The sequence below is a fragment of the Papilio polytes genome, unplaced genomic scaffold, assembly GCF_000836215.1.
Source record: "Papilio polytes unplaced genomic scaffold, Ppol_1.0 DF823731.1, whole genome shotgun sequence".
Classification (NCBI taxonomy): Eukaryota; Metazoa; Arthropoda; class Insecta; order Lepidoptera; family Papilionidae; genus Papilio; species Papilio polytes.
This window is the reverse complement of record NW_013525473.1, coordinates 4,552,201-4,564,141: the sequence shown is the minus strand read 5'-3', so window position 1 is coordinate 4,564,141 and position 11,941 is coordinate 4,552,201. Positions and strand designations below refer to the sequence as shown.

The following is an 11,941-nucleotide window of genomic DNA, read 5'->3' as shown; positions in this document are numbered from 1 at the left end:
GCCATCTTGTATAAAAAAAATTCTGATACAGTAGAACCTCGATAAGTTAAAATCCAAAGGAAACACAAAATATTTTAAGTTATAGAGGTTTTAAGTTATCAAGGGTCTATGTTATAGTTTTGGGCTCTGATGGGAAGTGAACATGTTATTTTTGGAACTTATAGAGGTTTTTATGTTACCAAGGTTTGAGTTATCGAGGTTCTATTGTACTTGTAGCAAATTAGAGTTACGTTTAAATTTTAAATACGAAGCAAGAATTATTGGCTTACATATTATTGAAATTCAGTCTTATTGCTCGAGAATTCATAGTAAAATATTTTATACCCAAAGATTGTATAAAATCGTCTGAATTTTGTTTAAAAAAAGCTCTTCTGAAGATGTTTATGGCTCATCTTCATTATTCACAGCTGGAACAAAAACATACTATTAGAAATTGAAATATGAATATCTTGTAGACCTATCCAGATATCATTTTTGTATAAAAAACAGTAACTTGTTTTGTAGGTAATAGCTTTATGCTTCATAGTGAAAGGTGTTTCCTAATTTAATTCTGTATTTCGTAATTAACTCAAGTTTCAATAACATCGGAGATAACATTTCATGTTGAATCATGTTCCGCTTGGATGACTAGCAACCAGCTGTAACAGGTAGACGCGGGTAACATAACTAAAAAGATCCGCAGATCAATTCACAGTTCGCAAGTGTTCGGTTCGTAAATCAGCTCTTGTAGTACTAGCATCGAGATATTAGTCAGTTGCGAGTCACCGGGCAGTTCGTGGCTCATCGAGTCCCATAGTTATAGACATCGCGTTAAGCGGTGAGCTACTAATTTAGTTGTTGTGCTGCAGCTCAACGGTTTAAAGCTAGTTTCAGAGCTGATTTACATACGTCTAGTAACTGGATTACTGGAACTCTTGTTGCAAAATTATTTTTCGTAATTAAAACAATTCAAATAACGTGTCTTGCTCCAGGATTTTCGGCCAAGAAACCAAAAGTAAAGTACAAAGTGTATGTAAACTTACTTCAATTCTCGTTTCCGCTATAGCCTCCTCATTTCTCAGAAGTTCATGTTTCAGGCCGTTTCTTTTCCTGAAAAAATAAGTTACGATATTAGTCCATGAAAGATACCAGTAGACACTTAGCCAGACTAGTTGAATGTAAATAATCATTCACCAATTTTTTACATACAAAATTTGTACATAAGGAATATTAAATAGTCTCGAATACATCTTGCTTTTAAAAACTAAATGTTATTCAACTACATAACAAACTAAACTTAGTTGTTTATTGTATACTCCAATTGAGTTATTAAGATATCACAACAACAAACGTAAATTTAAAATATTACAATACATTGTTCCAACCGTAAACTTTATTGGTGACTTGTTACGCCTTCATTATAATGTAGTCATTTTTTACTTTCCCTATCATGTCCAACCTATCAAACAACAATAAACCTTTCCGTGGCTATTGTTATTTATAAGTTTTTAACACTTTACGGCGCAGTTTCCGTCCCACACGGGCGCTTCCTACGCAGCGGTGGGCATTGGGAAGACACGGTATTAAGTTACCCCACACAATGGTCAGCTCACATTACTCGGGAAGCCACAAATAAAGCCAGCGTGAACCGGCTCGTTTTGATATAGAAACCTTACTGTGAATAGACGAGAAATTTATGTGCCATGTAGACTGGTTGTAAGGTCCAATGGAATTGCTTAATTTCATGCTGAGTTCAGTAAAATATGCGTCATTCGTGAGAGAAATACTTACTGTATTGGAAAGTAGATAATAAATATTTATTAATACAATAACCTAAGCAAACAGAGGCACTTAACCTTCACAAGTATTGCTCCTAACGTCTTGGTCTCAGGAGAAAATTATTCATGGTCACAAGAAAAATGTCGCATCGTGCTTTTATAAAGACATAATTTATAGATACCCTAAACCAATAATCTCGAAGAATTAAAAACACTTGTAAAATATTTGATTAAAATGTTTGTGGTGAACAGCCATACGACTTATTGTCTATGGTATACGGATAGGATGTATCTATCCTGGATAGAACATACTGCAGCTATAAAATGTAAGCAATACAACATTTTTCGTCTATACTTACATATATATCCGTCTCCAGACGACGAGGGCGGTGTAAGCGAGACACACGATGGTGCAGGTGATCACCACCATTATGCCCGCAGCTGCACCTATAGGCTCGCCCCGCGGACCTGCGTACCGTAATCTTTGTGAGTCCCTACGAACTGTTTCACCCGGAACTATAAACATAAAATTGTTATTTTATTATGTGCTAGTGACGTTAAAACATGAATTCAAAGACAATTGAGATTAAAGTTTTTGTAAAATGTCTTTTTGTTAATTAGAGTTAACCAGCCGATTAGAAAACAACAAGCAAATGTTACTGGCAAAGTTAGAACGCCTTCTTGTCTATTTGCGTCTCGTTTTAAATCACTTAAGAAAGCAATCGTAAAATGTTGATTTACCGTCTACCATTTAATAGTTACGATCACAGTTTGTATTGCGGACTTGGAATAGTTATCGAACATGTTAGTGATTTTATCACTTTATGTTACAGCAATCGTGTTTTATGATATGCTAACAAAGAACTTCATTATTAATGTAACCGTGGGTTTCCACTGCCGATAAACTAATCCAAATAGAATAAGAGAGAGATAGAGCCTGACCTCAAACTCCCTACAAATTGCGGACAAAATATGGAACCAAATTCTTTTCGTAATAAAAAGTGATATCAATAAAGTGAATTCAGGGTTTTTTATATTCTTAATTATGCTACAAGAATATTTATTGTATCAATGTTTCTGTAACTCACAGTAAGAGACCGTTCACACTGCCAGTCGAGGGAGAGCAGTGCAGATTTTTGTAACAAATGAAATTGAGTTTTATGAGATAAAAATAAGGTTGAATTTTTGTTCTTACAAACTACGCTTCGGTCTGTGATCGAACTAACGTAGGCTATCTGTATTTCTGATTACTATAACTATATTAGGTTAGGCATTGCTAACGTATGTAACTAGGATCAATCAATAGACTCCTTTGAGAGGGTAGAAATACCGCTCATTTTATATTCAAAGTTTGTTCTGGGCCATGATATTAGCGGAGTGCATGCATTTAATGTCATAAGATTAGAACATATGGAAATCTAATGACGTGCTTGAATACAAAATAGTCTAATAAAAACATGCTCAGAATTATACGTTGCCAATGTTTTATTACTGAGATAGAAACGTAAAAACGAACATGACTTATTTAAGAAGTAACTTGAATTTACGACTTTACTTTGAAACAATTCAAAGATGTTGTAAGAACTCAGGATTACAGATAAAGATGTAATTCGGAATTAGTACGGCTTTGATATTATGAGGTCCTGGTATATACAGACCTTGTAAAAACTCGGCCTCGGCGTCCGGTATGCCTGTGACGTCGACGTGGACGTCCTCCATGTCCTCGGGGAAGGTCGGCAAGTCTATGTGCTCCTGGTTGTCGTCACGCGAATGCAGCATGTCAAATACCTCAGAACTGGCGATAAATTGCAATTCATAGAATAAATTGGTATGTCTACAAAGTTTTATGATAGTCAAGTTTATTTTATTTTAATTTTTATCGTTAACCGATTAGTTTTAATTTAAACTTTTAAAGTATCGGCAGTGGATATTCCGATAACCCGTTTGGTAAACAAGATTATGTTGAAAAAAAATATTCGGTATATACTTAAATTTTTATTTAATTCAGTAACCTACTATTTAATTACAAATATGCATATACATGACCTGGTTAAATTGAAAACAGTATGCTACAACTTTGACGCTTTTTAAACCGAACGGAAACGATTAACATATGCATCGAATAAAATGAATAGAAACAAGGTGATTACGTTAACGCGTCGTTATCTTTTAACATCTATAATTTTAAATTAATTAACATATCAAAGAATCAAGTTCAATGCCGACTTGCATTTGACTGCATAAATTAATTGAAGGAAGATTTCTATAATGTAACCGGTCATATCAGACGAAGAACGAAAGCTGCATGTTTTTACCGCACGTTGCAAGACATGTACTAGACTATTACGACAGTGAACATCTGTTTATGTGGTGATTTGATGAAACTGCGTCTTGTATTTATTAATTCAGTATTTATACAGCTATCTAATAAATATTTTTTTTAATCGGTAATAGGTCGCTATTTTACATGATTGCTATTTTTTGTTTTTTTCATGAAATTCTGAATACTTAATAAGAAGTATTGTGTTTTACCTGCTAACGCCATCTTTGTCATCGACTAGTAGTTTTAAAAGCGTAGCATTGGCTTCCAATGTCTTATATCGACTGTTATCTTCAACTTCTTTTGCTAAACTCGATACTGTAGTCTCTGAGGATATTGAATGCTGGCTGGAAGTGACCTGGAAACCTGTAATACAAAAAAAAAGAATTACTATCACAGTCAGCCAGAGCAGTTAATATTGCAGTATTCCTATTGAACACACTCGCAGATAGAACATTAACAAGTCTACTTCTATGCGTGATTGTTGTCCCCTCGTGTGAAACCAGCATTAGGTATTTACGTAATATTATGAGTAGACTGTTGTTAAACATAACGTGCGCTCGGACACGTGGAGTATCACTTAGCTTATCCAAAAACAAACATTTCCTACCAACCGAGGATTTCTCTTGGCCCAAACGCAATGTAAATGTTTGATTAACGGACCTTAAAACCCGGTTATATCCAACATTGGTACTTATATACTGATAAAATTTGAAAAAGAAGCCAGAAATTTTATAATACAAAAAGTAAGGTATGAGAGGTCAATTCCAACAACACGCATGTCTTACGCGTGTTTCCTTTGTCTTATAAAATCTTTATGTTATTTCCTACAATAGAGACCGTGAAAGATTTTTGGAAATATACGACCGTACATATTCTTGATTTACGAAAGGCAATAAACTCTTTCAAGTGTCGTGGATTCGAATAATGTTTTAAATAACGGTTCCCGATGATTCAGCACTTAATACATTATCCACGGTATTCTGTTAACCTCAAAATTCAAAGTGAAAGTGTTTTTACATTAATCGAACACTCGTTTTTTTTACTTGCGTTCTTTGTGCATTGATATTAAATTCTTTTGCATTCAAACAAAATGGTGTTACATTACCGTAAAGATATATTATGTGATTGATGTTAACACGGTTAAAATTCAAAATTAGGATTTTAAATTGTTTGCTTTTGTTATTCATAAACATATGCTAAATTTAGAGATATTAAAATACTACTTGTGGCAGTATTTATGTTTACAAAACCGAAATAACCTATAAATGTCTTTTGCAGTAAAATGGTCTAATGTTTCCATAGAAAATACATATTACGGTAGCGTTAAATTCATTGCTATGACACCAGAACACGTAAAGTTAGTAAGTGATGTTACTTGAATGTAATAACTTGACTCTTATCTTATTCCTAATGTGGACTCTCATTATTCAAGAGGCCATTTCCGTCCGTTATCGGTGACCAGACGTTGAGTTATTTACCACTTTGTTGATATTGTCAACATTCGATCAATATTATTGTTGACGATTCTTTCAAACAATAATACTCAAAATTCCATGCAAATTAATTTAACCAATGATCAGTTATAAATCGAAATCTTACTAATACAAAAGTTTAGATGGATGGATGTTTGTTAGAGTTTGTAGCCTAAACTACTGAACGGATATCGATAAAATTTGGCATAGACGGAGAGAGTAGCTTGGATTAACACGTAAGCTACTTAATTTTCCCTTTATTTTTTTATTCCACGCGGATTGGGTCGCGAGCGAATGGTAGTTCGACCATATTTCAAAATTCAGTTTTTTTTAATTTCACGTTCCTTTTTACGCGTAATTTTATAGTCATTTTATTAAAATAATATCGACTCTCTAAAACGTTAAATAAGCTAAACATTTTAATAGCGAACCGTAGAAGCTGTTGATGTAGAAAGTTCGCTATATCCGATTCCCTTAGTTCCTTATTACCGCTTTTAGAAGTAAATTTACTCCAAGGGTTTAGATATAAACTGTTTATATCTAAACCTACTATTTTTTAATTAAATTGAATCATACCTTATGTAGTATACAAGCAATAAGATTTTAATCTTTAGAAATGGATAAAGGATCGTTTTTTATTGTTTTATAAACGAGGTTATTGCTCTTTATTCTCCAGCTGCCGGATACGAATTAATGCAGTTACGGTGTACACGGTGTAGTTGATTTATTGCATTTTTAATAACCATCCTTACTTATTGCAATAGTTACAGTAAGCAGACGAAAAGACACACAAGATGTCGAGTCGAGAATCTTCTTTTCCTGTCGTGAATTGGTTTAAGTGCTCAATCACTCAACCCAAATAGATTTAGGGTTACCATTAAATCCGCCTCTTTTAAAAAATATTACAAAACCTTAACCCAGAATAACAAACTGACATTTGCCAGAGTTGCCTGAATAATGTTTTTTTTTAAGTAACATTAGACATATTGTGAGAAAAAAACTGACTGTTTAGTTCGTTTTTCGTTCCCAATATACATTATTATTCAAATTTATTTTCCTATATTCTATTAACGGAATAGTGTTAAACGTTTATTGTTTCAAAATCTCGTTAGCGCGTCGTGAGCGGGCACAAAGTCCCAAACCTGTTTGTTCCAGCCAGTTGCAACGTCGGTACTGAGTTACAGTCACCAATAATTCCGCCGTATCCAGTTTTTCGCTCCTAAAATACAAACTAACTACCGCCATATTTTAAACATTAATTAATTATTGTAGCGTTTTATTAATCGATGTTTTTCATTAGCTTTAATGTTATGAAAATAAACTGGTGCTATACAAAATTACATGAGTATTTTATAGGTTATGTTGTTATCAAATAAAATCATAGTGAAAGCTTAAAAACATTTATTTTGCTATGAAAAAGATTTTTGACATCCCTATGTGAGTATAACCCAGTCCCTGTTCACTCTCTTGGAACTTTTTATAATAATCCTTAATCCTTGTATAAGTACGTGTTGTAAACTTATTTGGTAGCATATTTTAGGGTCAAAAAATTTAAAAGCCAAAACACGATTTCACGTCACGAAGTTACCGTATAGCTTCTGCAACCCTGGTACATTCACGTTGAAATAAAAACCGTTGTCACGCTTCCAATGGTATGAAAGGTCGTTGTTGAGGTAAGTGAGGTTTTTATCTCATTCATTGACGGCCATCGCATATGAGCGATGATGAATCATTGGGGAAAAATAACTATAGTTAATGCTAGCTTTCGCCCGCGAATACGTCCGCGTGGAATTAAAAAAAAAATCAAAAGCAGATAACCTATGTGTTCTTCCAGTATGTTCTACATCTATACTATTATAATAAAGCGTAAATAAACGCTTCTTTGTTGCCTAAGATGTCAGCAATTACAGCATGTTTTAACGTAATTCTTTTCTTAATAAAAAGCTCTTCAGTTACGTCATGCTTTAGACTATATATTTTCCATGCCATTAAACTTAGGGGGTAAATATTTTGGATAAAACCCTTAATGTGGGAAAGAGACCATAAGTTGCTGCCAACATCAAGGAAGCAAGTTTGTTATCATGTCATGTCATTTTGACATTTATAATTGATAATTTGACAAATGTAGACAATAAAATAACGTTTTTATAATTTTATGCGGGTGAAGCCACACGGGAATCGCTAGTCTGTGCTAAATTTCATCGTAATCCGTTCAGGCGTTTAGGCTACAAACTCTAACAAACATCCATCCATCTAAACTTTCACAATTATAATATGAGTAAGAAGTAAGAAATATAACTACAACCTAATACATATGTTTTCTATTTGTACAAAACTCAAATTTACAAATGACGTGTCTTTATGGTTGAAGTAGATAAGTGTTCCTTATTGTTTTCGATTACCTTGGTACAGATTCTTGTATTGGTCATTAAGTGATTACTAACAAGTTACTTTTAAATGTTAAAGGTATTTCTAAAATCGTGAACGTTTATTCAATTTTAGTCATTTTCATGACGTCAGAACGTTTACAAAAAATATAAGGTCACACCTTACAGTAAGGATAAAAGTCTAAGACAAAAGTATCTTAACCTTAAAATTTACTGAAAACACGCATACCTCGCAGTTATAAAGACATTACATTGTTTCAAAAGGGTTATTATTTAGTATCATGTATCTAACTTACTACTAAGATTTACGTATGTTTGTAATAACCATTATCTCTGATATCGCTAACATGTGTTCAAGCGGAAAGGTTTTTCAAAGAATGAGTCACGCGTGCGTATGTAAAAATTATTTTATTCGCTTATACGTGGAAACGACTACTGAGAACACAATTATTTTTCAATTAGATTGACAAGATGACACGATATGATTCATGTTTATTTCCTTGGATTGTGTACATCTATACAATTACTTCCTATCATTAATCAAGCCGGTGATGAAAAACGTGATGAAACCTGCACATATCGGCAAAGAAAGATATAAGTCAACCAACCCGCACTTGGCTAACGTGGTTGACTAAGACCTAGTCACCCCTAACTCAGTGGGGACATAGTGAGCTGGTGATGACATTTGCAGTTACAGTCAGTGGTATATCGTAATTATTTCTATATACATATATAAATGATTGAAAAATATAGCAATATTCTCTTCAATTAACCATTTTAATCAAATCTTTTCGTAGAAATAACAAAATCACTTCATCACAACAGTTCTGCTATTCGATTTAAATACCCGTCGTTTAAGACTGAATTTCATTAGGTAAATTGTTTACCTTTCTAAGTACAGTTACTAATGAAATTGTTAATTACGCTTTAAGTAAAATCACTGTGTTAGTGTCGTGAGATATTTACATATGGCGCTGGAACCATGTGAACTGTCACCTGGGCTAGTCACGTCAGCTAGACAGACTTATTTAAATCTATACTAAGGAAATATTTGTATTTTTGTATGTACTGAAATACCTCAAAGACAACTAGGACAATTTCAAAAACTTCACCGCTTAAAAGCTACGTTATCGCTGAGTAATATAGGCTGTTTCTAATTTCACATGGACGAAGTCGCGAGCAACAGCTAGTCATGTATAAGGCTATAGAATAGATAGAATTTTTAATCCATATTTGTTCAAGAAGTATAACCGTGAATGTTGCCGAGATAGCGCCAATCATAAATTCAGAAACTCTGCTAATCCCTCAGGGTTATTTGCGTGAGTCACGTTTCATTATATGCGCAGCGAGTACAGTCTGTACATAGTAACGCTCCGAGCTCGATTCCTATTTTTCATCCATTTTAGGATTAGAATTACATTTTATAAACTAATGACTTTCAGAATTATTGTGATTGTTGTTTCTACTAAAAATTAGAGACGAAGAAATTAGTATATTGGTGATATGTAAAGTTGGAAAATCAAATCATTCAAAGAATTGAATGCTGCATCTAAAATAAGTTGCAAAACGTGATATTTAAGCAAGCTAAGTGAACTATATCCAGCATGACGCACGTCTCCCGGGTAGTCACGATCTAAACAAGTTTGCCGAGATGTCGAGAAGCCCAAGTCAATGCAGTCTTAGGGTTGTGGCAAACCCGTAATAAAAATTACATTTTAACCTGAAGCATTATAGTTCAAGGAGTTTTTTACATGTTTTTAGTTTTGAAGCAAATAGAAAAGAGGAAGGATTCAAATTATTGTAATTAGAACAGATTGTCAATTTCATTGTACTTTCTGTACATATTTTACCAATACACATTGACTCTATTAAAACTTTATTTTTAAATCTTTGATATTATACATTGTGGTCCTTCGAGCCGGATTGTGTTATTATATTTATTTCTTTGTGCTTATTCTATGTCTCTAAAACCTAATAATAATTCCTTTAGGTTCAATGTGAACAATAATTATTCTCCTATAAGGATTTGGATTTAGATTTAGGCGGAAGATTTCCATGTTTAAAGTGTTCTATACACTTAAATATAGAGTTATTTCAATTTGCACAAAACACATAAAACAAGGTTAAAAATATTAATTTTAATCCTTACCAACGAGAGCGACGAAGTAACACAGCAACTGATACCGAGCCATTATCAACACGAATACTGTAAACAACAATTTTTTATATTAAAACATTTGTTTGCAATGAATTTCCACTGCGCGCATCTTTACAGAAACATTTTATCACTGTCATTTTCAAACATAATATGAGAGATAATACATGATTTTATACAGTAAGCAGTGGAAAAGGATTTAACCGGAGTCGCTTCTTATTTCCTAGTCCTATCACGATATTCCCGTTCAATTTAGTCAAAAAACCTTTTTAATTAGCTAATATGTAGTTTCTATTATACTGGTTTTTCGTCATTAGTGTTCACGAATTACCTGTTTACGTTCACTGTTAAAATATTTAATTTCAAATGTTATATCATACAACTTTAATAAAATTAATGTACTTATACAATATTCATTAGAATATTATCTGCAAACAATTGGCGTTAGAATTTACATTGTCGATATAATATTTAAAAACATAGTTTCATCTAAAATGGTACTTCTTAATGTTAAATTAATAATAAAAGTTATTATTGATATACAACTAAATTAATTAAACACTGAATTTAGAACAGAAAACTATAAAACAAGTTTCGAACCTTGAACAACGAGGTGTTTCTAAAAATACCGGGGCGCGATTCGGGATGCGGTCCACGACAATCTTAGCACTAACACAAAAGCGCTAAAGTCACTCGATTGCAGCCAGATTACATTCGGTTTATTCGCGTAAGAGACGGAGCGCGTGATACGTACGTTGCTCTCTGATGCTCACGGTACACTGCCGGCCGGCGAAGTGCTCCGGTCTTGATCGACCGATATGAGTAGACGATGACGATTGAAAACCGGTGACCGGTGACCGATGACCGAAGACTCGATAGACGTAGCTAAGTTGAAGCGGTAGTTGCCGTTGACCTTACGGTTGCAGGAAGTTAATCTGTACAACACAGACCTCATCCATGACTCAGGCTACAATTTTCCTCACACAGAGGTACAGCAGATCTACTAAATCCACTTATTTCTTATATATCCTCTCACGCAATCCATTCATCATATTTTCAGTCTTCCTCTACCTTTGCATCCATCCACAATCAGTCTTATTATTTCCTTGTATCTTTAGAGGATATCTACCTTTTACTTCTCAATATCGTTAAATAAAGACTAAGTTATTCTTGAAGTGAGTTTTCCGCCGTCGATTAATAGATCCGAATCGTTTATCAACAGTCTGTTACAAAGTACTCTGTGTTTCTCAATAATTAAATTAAATACGAATTAGTATACAGATTGACAGATTTGGTTTGACAATTTTAGTTTAAAAAATGTAATTTTTCAAGGTTTGTCAAATTAACAGCGCACAATCTGGAGTTGTAAACGAGTTTCTCGACGAAATGTCTAAGATCAGCTCATACTAGACATTTCCACACATGCGTAGTAGCCACATGTCAACGCAACAAAGTACAGTCGTAAAAAACGGTTAAAATCTGAGAAATTGCATTTGAAATTTATCAAAATAAAACTTTTACCAGCGTAAAGGGAAGGCTAACTTATAATTTAGTGATAAAAATAGTTGTTTATTCTTTTATGTCCACAATACACACATACATATTGTCCAAAACTAATTTTTATTTATTATGATCTTCCAACTGATGATTTCAGGAGAAAAGTGATAGAAAGGCGAAATCATACATTGTTTTCATTCAATTCATTGTCACTATAGTTTGTCTAAATAAAATAGATTAGTTTGATAAATGACGTATATGAAGTATCCAATTTAATTTCTATGAAGGCAAATGCCGTACTTAATAGACAGGTATCGTAGTGACGAAATAAACACGCATAGCGAACAATT

At 33.4% G+C, this 11,941-nt stretch overlaps 1 protein-coding gene across 3 annotated transcripts; it reads right to left on the bottom strand.

Moving 5' to 3' along the window:
• Positions 1 to 128: 128 nt before the first annotated feature.
• LOC106103787 lies at positions 129 to 11,363 on the bottom strand. 3 transcript variants are annotated; one of them, XM_013283669.1, is made up of 8 exons: positions 11,224 to 11,363; positions 10,695 to 11,029; positions 10,089 to 10,145; positions 4,290 to 4,443; positions 3,416 to 3,552; positions 2,117 to 2,225; positions 1,023 to 1,089; positions 129 to 407 (listed from the first exon to the last, which is right to left on the bottom strand). In XM_013283669.1, exons 3-8 carry the CDS (start codon positions 10,129 to 10,131, stop codon positions 402 to 404), a joined length of 516 nt encoding a protein of 171 aa, XP_013139123.1. In that variant the 5' UTR covers positions 10,132 to 10,145; positions 10,695 to 11,029; positions 11,224 to 11,363; the 3' UTR covers positions 129 to 401. The 3 variants fall into 3 exon arrangements, with proteins under 3 accessions (XP_013139123.1, XP_013139122.1, XP_013139120.1); XM_013283668.1 differs by having other exon boundaries at positions 2,117 to 2,273; positions 10,849 to 11,029; XM_013283666.1 differs by having other exon boundaries at positions 2,117 to 2,273; positions 11,224 to 11,362.
• Positions 11,364 to 11,941: the final 578 nt, after the last annotated feature.